Source organism: Pseudorca crassidens, chromosome 9 (genome assembly GCF_039906515.1).
Source record: "Pseudorca crassidens isolate mPseCra1 chromosome 9, mPseCra1.hap1, whole genome shotgun sequence".
NCBI lineage: Eukaryota > Metazoa > Chordata > Mammalia > Artiodactyla > Delphinidae > Pseudorca > Pseudorca crassidens.
Genome location: NC_090304.1, coordinates 84,360,837 through 84,374,652, shown reverse-complemented (window position 1 = coordinate 84,374,652; position 13,816 = coordinate 84,360,837). Strand labels below are relative to the sequence as shown.

The 13,816-nt window shown below is 34.5% G+C and overlaps 1 protein-coding gene across 1 annotated transcript in view; it reads right to left on the bottom strand.

The window, feature by feature from the left end:
- GUCY1A2 (guanylate cyclase 1 soluble subunit alpha 2) overlaps positions 1–13,816 on the bottom strand; it is a 425,928-nt gene that overhangs the window by 215,944 nt on the left and 196,168 nt on the right. The window contains exon 5 of the mRNA XM_067750904.1: positions 1,040–1,525. Coding sequence (XP_067607005.1) covers positions 1,040–1,525 — 486 coding nt within the window. The remainder of the gene's footprint in view (positions 1–1,039; positions 1,526–13,816) is intronic.

Genomic DNA, 13,816 nt, shown 5'->3' with positions numbered 1-13,816 from the left:
CTTTCTAAAATATTTAACACTGGTTGTATATCATACATAATGGAACTAGTGAACATCTTTCCATAAAGGAGATACACCTAAATGAAAACACCCTCTGGATCATAATATGAAACTAAAATGTGAAACAGATTCTTTCTGAATCTGTTTATGTGTAGATCATACTATGAAAGAAGTAGAAGTCTAGATGATTAGTAAAGAAGAAAAAAAAATCCAAAATTCACTAGTTTGTTTGTACTAAAAGTAATTGCTGTCCTCCATATTAAAAACAAAAAGCCATGCACCCTGACATTTTGCAATCCATGTGAAATTTTATGTAAAGTTACAGTTATTCAATACATAGACATGAAGCTGAATCACTCAAAATATTACTATAATTTTAATAAGAAATTAATAAGGAGTTTGCCAAATTAGACTAACATATGATGACTTGTATACATTTTCAAAACTCTTCCATTAAGTAGCTTGGAAAATTAAGGTGCTTACAACTAAAAACCATTGGTTATTTGGATAATAGCTAGAATATTTACATGTATTCTTTCAGAATTAGAGGGACCTCAATTAATTGACAGTGAAGAGCAAAATACCGATTAACCATGATTTAACTCACAATGCAATGTATGTTTTAACATAAATTGCTGTTTCCTTTTAACTGCCAATATAAAACTTTTACTTTATATCATAATCCTACTCTTTAGGAAAAACTAATTATATGGTTAAAAGTTGCCTAGATTTCAGCAAGTTTATTTATTTATTTTTGATAATAATGAATTTAGAGTACTAGTTCTATAGAATTTTTCCTTACTGAGCAATATCATGATTCACAGTTAGTTTATCAATAGTATAAATCAACTCATAATGAAAGTTTACTCATAGAGCAGAAATACTTGTATTCTGTATAAATACTGATATTTCTAAATTAAAATTATCCACAATTTACTATCAAGTTTCAAAAGAGAAATAGATTGTATGCTTGTAATTTAATGAAGATGACAATTTACTACTAAAAAGTATTTATATATAAGTAACTAAACCCCATTACCTTATAAATATCCAAAAATCCACATTGGTGGTCAAATCTTGTGTACAGTTCATTCAGCATGCTGATTACTTGCATGGGGGTACACTGGGCACATATGGCTGTGAAGCCAACAATGTCTGAAAAGAGCATGGTGACATCATCAAACTTTCTGGCTTGCACTTGCTGCCCTTGCCACAATTGCTGGGCTACATCACCAGGGAAAATAGAATATAGAAGATCCACTGTTTTTTTTTTCTCTTCTTCTAGGGCCTGGTGAGTTCTTTCTAAAGTTGCTTTTAATTTATCCATCCTCTTCTTCAAGCCATCTTGGGCCTTTGCCTGCTCACCAACCAAAATTACATCTCGGGTAGCATCATGGATAGGGATGTCCGAGAGATGCAGCCCTCGTCCCATGAGTTCATCCAACTTGTCCACACATGGAGAACCCAAGAATAAAATAGAATTTGATTCTGAGACATGGATCATTTGTCCTTTAACTTCCATCACCTGCAAAATTAACACAGAATTTTGATCAGCACTATTCACATAGTAGGTTCACAAAAATTAATTTATTGTCTGATGGAGAGGAAGAATAAGAAATTAGCTCTATTGAATTTCTGCATCCATACAGGCAAATTTAAATGTGATTTATGGCCAATATAAGTTATGATTCTAAATAGAAACATTTGTTATTGTTTCCCACTTGGTCACTTTCTTAACACAATGGAAAGGAAGGAAGATCAATGAGAAATGAAACAGCAAAACATTTTCAGTCAAAATGAAATTGCACCCAGGTACATCATGAAACTGGTTCATGAGCCAGTTCAAAAACTTTCAACCTGCTTAGTAATAGTAGAATTAGGATAAATCCATCTGTCAATATAACTGCCTTTAACTGTCATTAAAATAATACTCAGAAAATAAGTTCAGGAGACTAAATGGATACAAATAATTGTTTAGCCTTATGTAAGTCATTTTTCACCAGCTGTAGTCCTATGAAAATATATTAGATTTTGCACTGACTAGATTAGTTGACAATTCATTTGTTCTTAAAAATAAAAAATTATGCTAGATGTCATTAAGCCAGCCAGTATTACCAGAAAATAACAATCAACTAGCATGTTCAATATAAGCTAAAAATAGCCCTCCAAGTTGGGACAGTATTAAAGGAATTCAGTTAATAAGATAAAGAATCTGAAGATGTAGTAATTTAAATCTATCCCTCCTTTCTGTACTATTTGACTGGAGAATTTGAGAACTGATGTTTAATGAAAAATTTCATGAACACTGGTTTATGCTATTTTAGCTTGGTTCCCCAAGAGGGGATAAGCATCAGTAGAGAAGGAAGGAAGACTTAGGATATGGTTATGCAAATATAGTTATTTGGGTTAGGATAAGATATTTCAGCACATCTGGAGAGGAAGCTAGTTGTAATTACCTGGAGAGAACAGCCTATAAGTAGACCAACTGAGACTGTGCAACAGTTTTATCTATGTCACTTTCCCCAACTACATGGAATGTGTTCAATACATTTATTTTCTTTTGTTCTTCATAGCATGATGTAGTTAGGCTAGTTGATGAAATTGGAGGCATAGAACAAATATGGGGTAAAACTAAAGAGATTTGGATTTGTAAGCCTGCAAATGTTTTACTTTGTTCCCCCTGCACCATTTACCAAGATCTAGTCTACATAAGGAAATAAAATTGAATCCTTGCTTCATGTTATATCTTTAATGAAATGAAATATTCACTTTTTTATATAAAGATTCTGCAAGTGTTCAGTATTTCAGCATTTTTTACATAATAATCTCATTTATTCATTGAAGTGTTTATTGAGTGTTTGCTATTTACTAGTACTTCTCTGGATGATAAACATAAAAAGATAAAACAAGTTTCCTCTTTTCAAAGTTAGCACAGTATGGAAGGGAGAGCCAAATCTATATAGCCCATAGAATAGAATGAAGAAGACCCTTCAATTCCCAATTTAAGGTGGGCTCTCAAAAGACTACAGGCTATAGTTTGAATACAAAGAAAGTAATTATCCTGAAAAGTATTTCCAGATTATTACATATATGCCTGATATGCTTTTTTGGGGGAGGGGTTTGTTAGTGATATATACTTGTTAGAATATTAAAGGTGTAATAAAGAAGATACACATAATGTATAACCTCATAGTTTAACAATTAGTACTTTAATTTTTTTTCTTATGATTTAAGGCAAACCTCTGATATTCATAGATTTAGACCTCCATCTGGTCTCTCCCTTTTTTCTCGGATTTCTTTCTAATTATTTTCTTTTCCTTCTACATCTTACTTTCTTCTCTCTTCTCCTCTTTGTTCTTTGACCTTACTTTTTTTTTTTTTCCCCAATATGCTATCTTCATTCAGTCTTTATCTCTCCTGCTTGTCTGGTTTTCTTTCTCATCACTGGTTTCTTTCATCTTCCTCACTGGTGTTTCCTTTTTCTTTTTCTTTCTCTTTTTTCCCTATGTATTAATCTCCACATTTACCATCACAAATGGACCTTTTCCTTTTCCACCTTTGCTTTCACCTCCCTTTTTATTTTAAATATGAAATCAGTATATGTATACAGGCATAAACAATATTATACATTATTTGCTATGTGTAATAAATAAGAGTGTTTTTCTTTAACTTACAAAGAAGCTGAATGCAATATGTTATATTCCACCTCAAAAAAACAAAACATATTCTTGATTTATATATGGCATTAGTTCATTTTTTGAAGTCTCTGAATCAGTAGAGCCTGAGAGAATAAAATAATCGATTACTTCTTACATAACAGAAAAAAAAATTCATGAAAGAGAAACCACAATATACACGGTATATAACTTAATTTTAGAATATTTTTCATCAGTGAATTTTTTCCTTATTTATAATTGGGCAAATATCACTGGAGCATTTATTATAATTATAAATTCAGATATTCACCATGATTGCATTTATTGATTTAGCAGTATGCACAACTATTATAGGAACTACGTATTTTTATGTGGAGGAGACAAATTTGTGAACAACTACATTAAATTAAAACATCCCCTTAAGGTTTTATTGCATTCTAAATTATATTAAAGGGCTTCCCTGGTGGTGCATTGGTTGAGAGTCCGCCTGCCGATGCGGGGGACACGGGTTCGTGCCCTGGTCCGGGAGGATCCCATATGCCACGGAGCGGCTGGGCCCATGGGCCATGGCTGCTGGGCCTGCACGTCCGGAGCCTGTGCTCCACAGCGGGAGAGACCGCAGTGGTGAGAGGCCCGCGTACCACACACACACAAAAAAATTATATTAAAGTTTTAATAAAATAGCATAAGGCATAATGAAAATAAACTGTCTTTAAATCTATCAGATTTCATAAATTGGTAAGCATAATACAGGGGAATGGGCTAAAAATTAGAATGGAGCTGACAGAGAATAGAATCAGCGAGGATAGTTCCATAGAATTTACTCAATCTGAACAAGGAAAATAGACTGAAAAAAATAAACAGAGCTTCAGGGACCTGTAGCAAAATAACAAAAAATCCAATATTCATATCATGGGAGTCCTAGAAGCATTTGAAGTAATAATGGCTGAAAGTGTCTCAAATCTGATAGAAGATATAAATGCTCAGAATCAACAAGCTATGTGAATATCTAGTAGGATAAAACCAAAGAAATCAATCTCAAGACATATTATAATTAAATTTTGAAAACTAAATTCAAAGAAAATATCTTGAAAACAGTCACAGAGAAAAGATGTACTACTTGTAGGGAACACTAATTTGAATGGCAGTTGATTTCTCATCTGAAACTATGGAGGTCAAAAGAAAGCAGTACATTTTTTTAGATACTGAAAGAAAAGAAGTGTCAATTGCGAATTCTATGTCTGGGGTAACTACTCTTGAAAAATGAAGGGGGAATAAAGACATTGTCAATTGAAGGAAAGCTAAAAGTCTTTGTCCTAACAGAACAGCTAAAGAAAGATCTTAAAATTGAATGAAATAAGAGAAATAATGTTCTAAGGAGAATCAGGAAGGGAGAAAAGAAAAGGATGGAAAGACTAAAAATACTGGTAAATACAATATTATCCTTCTCCTCATAAGCTGTCTAAATCACATGTGATGATTGCAACAAAAATTATAACACTAATGATTCTCATTACAAGTGCCCTCCTTATAAGAGAAAAGCAGAGGGAGATTATACACACACACACACACACACACACACGCACACACGCACAAAGACAGTGTGAAAAAGACAAAGATTGGAGTGATGCAATCACAAACCAAGAAATACCAAGGCATGCCAGTAGGCACCAGAAGCTAGAAAGGTCAAGAAACCTATTCTCCTCCAGATCCTGTGGAAAGAGCAAGGAGCTATCCACACTTTGATTTTAGATTCTGACCTCTAGGGCTGTGAAAGAATAAATTTCTGTTGTCTTACACTACCCAGTTTGTGGTTATTTGTTACAGTAGCCACAGGAAACTGATACAGATCAGAACAACAAACTCAACAAATAAGATCTAATTGAGAGATATAGGGTGATCCACCCAACAGCAGAAGAATACATGTTTTTCAAAGAACCTGTGTAACATACACTAAGATTGACCATATTGTAGGCCATGAAAAAAACACCACAACAAATTTTTAAAATTCAAATTATATGGAATATGTTCTCTGACCACATGGAATAAAACTAGAAATAAAGACATATTCATAATAGCCAAACATTGGAAACAATCCAGACGTATTTCAGTGGGTGAATGGTTAAACCAAACATGAGACACTATTCAGCAATATAAAGAAATTATCTATTGATATAGGCAAAATATTAGGTAAACTTGTAGGGAATTATGATAAATGAAAAATTACTGGGGGAGGAACCAAGATGGCAGAGTAGAAGAATGTGCTCTCACTCCCTCTTGCGAGAACACCAGAATCAAAACTAGCTGCTGGACAATCATCGACAGGAAGACACTGGAACTTACACACAAAGATACCCCACATCCAAAGACAAAGGAGAAGCCACAATGAGATGGTAAGAGGGGCACAATCACAGTAAAATCAAATCCCATAACTGCTGGGTGGATGACTCACAGACTGGAGAACACTTATACCACAGAACTCCACCCACTGGAGTGAAGGTTCTGAGCCCCACGTCAGGCTTCCCAACCTGGGGGTCTGGCAATGGGAGGAAGAATTCCTAGAGAATCAGACTTTGAAGTCTAGTGGGAATTGATAGCAGGACTTCGAAAGGACTGGGGGAAACAGAGACTCCACTCTTGGAGGTCACACACAAAGTAGTGTGCGCATCGGGACCCAGGGGAAGGAGCATTGACCCCAGGGGAGACTGAACCAGACCTACCTGCTAGTGGTGGAGGGTCTCCTGCAGAGGTGGGAAGTGGCTGTGGCTCACCGTGGGGATATGTACACTGGAAGCAGAAGTTCTGGGAAGTACTCCTTGGCGTGAGCCCTCCCAGAGTCTGTCATTAGCCCCACCAAAGAGGCAGGTAGGCTTCAGTGTTGGGTTGCTCAGGCAAAACAACCAACAGGGAGGGAACCCAGCCCCACCTATCAACATTCAAGTGGATTAAAGTTTTAATGAGCTCTGCCCAACAGAGCAAGAGTCAGCTCCACCCACAACCAGTCCCTCCTATCAGGAAACTTACACAAGCCTCTTAGATAGCCTCATCCATCAGAGGGTAGATAGCAGAAGCAAGAAGAACTACAATCCTGCAGCCTGTGGAACAAAAAACACATTCACAGAAAGATAGACAAGATGAAAGGGCAGAGGGCTATGTACCAGGTGAAGGAACAAGATAAAACCACAGAAAAACAACTAAATGAAGCGCAGATAGGCAACCTTCCAGAAACAGACTTCAGAATAATGATAGTGAAGACGATCCAGGACCTCAGGAAAAGAATGGAGGCAAAGATTGAGAAGATGCAAGAAATGTTTAACAAAGACCTAGAAGAATCAAAGAACAAACAAACAGAAATGAACAATTCAAAAACTGAAATGAAAACTACACTAGAAGGAATCAATAGCAGAATAACTGAGGGAGAAGAACAGATAAGTGACCTGGAAGACAGAATGGTGGAATTCACTGCTGCAGAACAGAATAAAGAAAAAAGAATGAAAAGAAATGAAAAGAGCCTAAGAGACATCTGGGACAACATTAAAGGCAACAACATTTGCATTATAGGGGCCCCAGAAGGGAGAGAGAGAGAAAGGACCAGAGAAAATATTTGAAGAGATTATAGTCGAAAACTTCCCTAACATGGGAAAGGAAATAGCCACCCAAGTCCAGGAAGTGCAGCGAGTCCCATATAGGATAAACCCAAGGAGAAACATACCCAGACACAAAGTAATCAAATTGGCAAAAATTAAAGACAAAGAAAAATTATTGAAAGCCGCAAGGGAAAAATGAAAAATAACATACAAGGGAACTCCCATAAGGTTAACAGCTGATTTCTCAGCAGAAGCTCTACAAGCCAGAAGGGAGTGGCATGACATACTTAAAGTGAAGAAAGGGAAGAAACTACAACCAAGATTACTCTACCTGGCAGAGATCTCATTCAGATTCAATGGAAAAATCAAAAGCTTTACAGACAAGCAAAAGCTAAGAGAATTCAGCACCACCAAACCAGCTTTACAGCAAATGTTAAAGGAACTTCTCTAAGTGGGAAACACAAGAGAAGAAAAGGATTTACAAACCCAAAACAATTAAGAAAATGGTCATAGAAACATACATATCGATAATTACCTTAAACGTGAATGGATTAAATGCTCCAAACAAAAGACAAAGGCTTGCTGAATGGATACAAAAACAACACCCATATATATGCTGTCTACAAGAGACCCACTTCAGACCTAGGGACACATACAGACTGAAAGTGAGGGGTTGGAAAAAGATCTTCCATGCAAATGGAAATCAAAAGAAAGTTAGAGCAGCAATACTCATATCAGACAAAATAGACTTTAAAATAAAGAATGTTACAAGAGACAAGGAAGGACACTACATAATGATCAAGCGATCAATCCAAGAAGATATAACAATTATAAATATATATTCACCCAACATAGGAGCACGCCAATACATAAGGCAACTGCTAACAGCTATAAAAGAGGAAATCAACAGTAACACAATAATAGTGGAGGATTTTAACACCCCACTTACACCAATGGACAGATCATCCAAAATGAAAATAAATAAGGAAACAGAAGCTTTAAATGACACAATACACCAGATAGATTTAATTGATATTTATAGGACATTCCATCCAAAAACAGCAGACTACACTTTCTTCTCAAGTGTGCATGGAACATTCTCCAGAATAGATCACATCTTGGGTCACAAATCAAGCCTCAGTAAATTTAAGAAAATTGAAATCATATCAAGCATCTTTTCTGACCACAGCACTATGAGATTAGAAATGAATTACAGGGGGAAAAAACGTAAAAACACAAACACATGGAGGCTAAACAATATGTTACTGAACACCCAAGAGATCACTGAAGAAATCAAAGAGGAAATCAAAAAATACCTAGAGACAAATGACAATGAAAACACGACGATCCAAAACCTATGGGATGCAGCAAAAGCAATTCCAAGAGGGAAGTTTATAGCTATAAAAGCCTACCTGAAGAAACAAGAAAAATCTCAACTAAACAATCTAACCTTACACCTAAAGGAACTAGAGAAAGAAGAACAAACAAAACCCAGAGTTAGCAGGACGAAAGAAATCATAAAGTTTCGAGCAGAAATAAATGAAATAGAAACAAAGAAAACAATAGCAGAGATCAATAAAACTAAAAGCTGGTTCTTTGAGAAGATAAACAAAATTGATAAACCATTAGACTCATCAAAAAAAAAGAGGGAGAGGACTGAAATCAATAAAATTAGAAATAAAGAAGGAGAAGTCACAACAGACACCACAGAAGTACAAAGCATCCTAAGACACTACTACAAGCAACTCTATGCCAATAAAATGCAGAACCTGGAAGAAATGGAAAATTCTTAGAAAGGTATAACCTTCCAAGACTGAACCAGGAAGAAACAGAAAATATGAACAGACCAATCACAAGTAATGAAATTGAAACTGTGATTAAAAATCTTCCAACAAACAAAAGTCCAGGACCAGATGGCATCACAGGTGAATTCTACCAAACATTTAGAGAAGAGCTAACACCCATTCTTCTCAAACTCTTCCAAAAAATTGCAGAGGAAGGAACACTCCCAAACTCATTCTATGAGGCCACCATCACCCTAATACAAAAACCAGACAAAGATACTACAAAAAAAGAAAATTACAGACCAATATCACTGATGAACATAGATGCAAAAATCCTCAACAATATACTAGCAAACAGAAACCAACAACACATTAAAAGGATCATACACCATGATCAAGTGGGATTTATCCCAGGGATGCAAGGATTCTTCAATATACGTAAATCAATCAATGTGATACATCCTATTAAAAACCATATGATCATTTTAATAGATGCAGAAAGAACTTTTGAGAAAATTCAACACCCATTTATGATAAAAACTCTCCACAAAGTGGGCATAGAGGGGATCTACCTCAACATAATAAAGGCCATATATGAGAAACCCACAGCAAACAGCATTCTCAATGGTGAAAAGCTGAACGCATTTCTTCTAAGATCAGGAACAAGACAAGGATGTCCACTCTCTCCACTATAATTCAACATAGTTGAAGTCCTAGCCATGGCAATCAGAGAAGAAAAAGAAATAAAAGGAATACAAACTGGGAAAGAAGAAGTAAAAGTGTCACTGTTTGCAGATGACATGATACTATACATAGAGAATCCTAAAGATGCCACCAGAAAACTACTAGAGCTAATCAATGAATTTGTTAAGTTGCAGGATACAAATTAATGCACAGAAATATCTGGCATTCCTATACACTAATGATGAAAAATCTGAAAGAGAAATTATGCAAACACTCCCATTTACCATTGCAACAAAAAGAATAAAATACCTAGGAATAAACCTACCTAGGGAGACAAAAGACCTGTATGCAGAAAACTACAAGACACTGATGAAAATAATTAAAGATGATACCAACAGATGGAGAGATATATCATGTTCTTGGATTGGAAGAATCAATATTGTGAAAATGACTATACTACCTAAAGCAATCTACAGATTCAATGCAATCCCTATCAAATTACCAATGGAATTTTTTACAGAACTAGAAATTTGTTTCTAGACCCAAAGTTTGTTTGGAGATGCAAAAGGCCCTGAATAGCCAAAGCAGTCTTGAGGGAAAAAAAACAGAGCTGGAGGAATCAGACTACTTGACTTCCGACTATACTACAAAGCTACAGTAATGAAGACAATATGGTGCTGACACAAAAACTGAAACATAGATCAATGGAACAAGATAGAAAGCCCAGAGATAAACACACGCACCTATGGTCAACTAATCTATGACAAAGGAGGCAAAGATATACAATGGAGAAAAGACAGTCTCTTTAATGAGTGGTGCTGGGAAAGGGAAAACTGGACAGCTACATGTAAAAGAATGAAATTAGAACAATCCCTAACACCATACACAAAAATAAACTCAAAATGGATTTGAGACCTAAATATAAGACTGGACACTATAAAACTGTTAGAGGAAAACATAGGAAGAACACCCTTTGACATAAATCACAGCAAGATCTTTTTTGATCCACCTCTGAGAGTAATGGAAATAAAAACAAAAAGAAACAAATGGAACCTAACAAAATTCAAAGCTTTTACACAGCAAAGGAAACCATAAACAAGACGAAAAGACAACACTCAGAATGGGAGAAAATATTTGCAAACGAATTAACGGACAAAGGATTAATCTCCAAAGTATATAAACAGGTCATGCAGCTCAATATTAAAAAAACAAACAATCCAATCCAAAAATGCGCAGAAGACGTAAATAGACATTTCTCCAAAGAAGACATACAGATGGACAAGAAGCACATGAAAAGCTGCCCAACATCACTAATTTTTAGAGAAATGCAAATGAAAACTACAATGAGGTATCACCTCACACCAGTTAGAATGGGCATCATCAGAAAATCTACAAACAACAAATGCTGGAGAGGATGTGGAGAAAATGGTACCCTCTTGCACTGTTGGTTGTAATGTAAATTGATACAGCCACTATGGAGAACAGTATGGAGGTTCATTAAAAAACTAAAAATAGAATTACCATATGATCCAGCAATCCCATTACTGGGCATACACCCTGAGAAAACCATAATTCAAAAAGACACAGGCACTCCAATGTTCATTGCAGCACTATTTATAATAGCTAGGTCATGGAAGCAACCTAAATGTCCATTGACAGATGAATGGATAAAGAAGATGTGGTACATATATACAATGGAACATTACTTAGCCATATAAAGGAAAGAAATTGAGTTATTTGTTGAGACGTGGATGGACCTAGAGACTGTCTTACAGAGTGAAGTAAGTCAGAAAGGGAAAAACAAAAATCGTATATCAACGCATGTATGTGGAACCTAGAAAAATGGTACAGATGAACCAGTTTGCAGGGCAGAAGTTGAGACACAGATGTGGAGAATAAATGTATGGACACCAAGGGGGGAAAACCACAGTGGGGTGGGGATGGTGGTGTGCTGAATTGGGTGATTGGGATTGACATGTATACTCTGATGTATATAAAATTGATGACTGATAAGAACCTGCAGTATAAAAAAAGAAACAAACAAACAAAAAGAACAACTAATACTAAACTTTCTTTGGGTTATTTGTATGGAAATATGTTAATATAAATGCTTCAGACATTATATGAAATTTCTAAAAATCTTATATGTTCTGGTATAATGTTATAAGTCATAATTCTAATTATTACTTTAAAATGTACATCACAGAAATAATTAAATTTCCTTGTCAATTGCATTATTATGAACTTTCATCAAATCTTTAACCATGGTCATTTTTAAGTCTTTTGTCATTTACAGACAGCTCTGGGTGTACTCTGATGCTTTTGCAAAAATGTTCCTATAAAAGGTTTCATGTTCAAGGAATTCATAGAAAACACTCTGACAAGTACAGGTTTCTGGTAACTGACTATACTGCTGAACTGAATGAATAAGCATTTTCAGAACTCTAATGGAAAACTGATGAATTCATAAAAGTGCTAACAAAATATCAAGATGAAAAAATTAATTACATGGGACTGAGTGAACTGATGAGGATGATTATAATTTTTGTGACTTTCTGTTTGAATAAAAAAAAATCCCAGAAGGACTCAGAGGCAAAAAATATACAAATCAATTTTCACTGCAAAGTAAAGGAGCTGTTACAGTGGAGGATCACTGGACTGAATGTCAATATTATGACATAGTATGAGTGTGTTTCGTGTTTGGTAATTGCAATCATTGTTGCTTTTGTTGTGGTCATCCATTTACAATGCTTGGTGTCAGTTTATCTCTTGTAAAAATAAAATACAGTGTGTGTGTGTGAAAACAAAAACAAAAACAAAAAACTGTAGTGTTAAAAAAATTGGAATAAATATATTACAGAAAATAAAAAAGTAAATAAACAAATAAATAAATAAAAGAAAGGTGGCAATTAATAGAAAAAGAAAAAAAATTGCTCAGGTAATAAAGTAGAAGAGTTTTTGTTTTCTTTGCTTGCTTATTTATTTTTATCATTCAATTGTTGCTTGTGTTTTGATTTTTAGAATATATTTATCAAAGAAATAAGGTGTTTAGTAACAAAACCAATTTCACCCAGAGGACTGCTGATTTTTAAAAATTTCAACCTAAAATATCTGCATTTATAGTAGCTACAAGTTTAAAAAGTTTTGAAATGTTTTTATTTCTTTGACATGAAGCCTTCATTAAATATTCTTATTTAAAGAAACAATTTTAAAATTCTTAAGTCAAGTACACTAAATATAATTTAAAAGAAATTTAAAACATTTATTTATTTATTCACCTATTTCACAAATATTTATTTAATATCCATGACCTACCAGTACTGTGCTAAGCTCTTTAAATATGCAATAATTTAGGCAGAGAATTTTTGCATTTTTACTAAATTTAACAGTAAATTCAACAGTAAAGTGTGTATGTATCTGGAGGGATATTAACATCTAAGGTTAATTATTTATTGTATAGATTGAAATGTTGGCTTTGTTGAGATGAGATACAATAAAAGTCATACTGTTTATTGATGAAATCATTGCTGGTGTTTTTCTTTGCAAAAATAAATATATAAATAAAAATAACTATTCAGACATTTTAATCTTTCTGTGCTCGTTTCATTTCCCATGCATTTGTATTTAGTTTCATTGTTATTCTTTACACCTCAGAAATTCATTCTCAAAATGGATTTGAATTCTGTTTTGATAGATAAGCCAGTAAAGCACATGACAAAATTGGTTTAATATTCCAAGATTAGATTCCATTTTTCTTTTTAAAGCATGGCAGGATTCATATAATATTGAAAGGATATAGGTTACGCTTTATAGTTGAAAGAAGTTATATCTGCAAATTTTTTGTTGTTCTGTTGAGAAATGCTTATGTTTTGTTTTTAGAGTCCTCATTCCTTTGGTATTTAATAAGCACTAAATTTCATACTATGTGGGGAATATTAAATTGATATGAAGTTTTTAATATCTTACCTACATAGACTGTCTTTTTTCCCAAAGGGTGCAAATGATTTCATTTTTTTTATCACATTCACACAAGCAGTAAATCACACACATTAAAGGAATAGCCTCTGGGGTGCCTTGTCACCACACTGTCACTCACACATCCCAT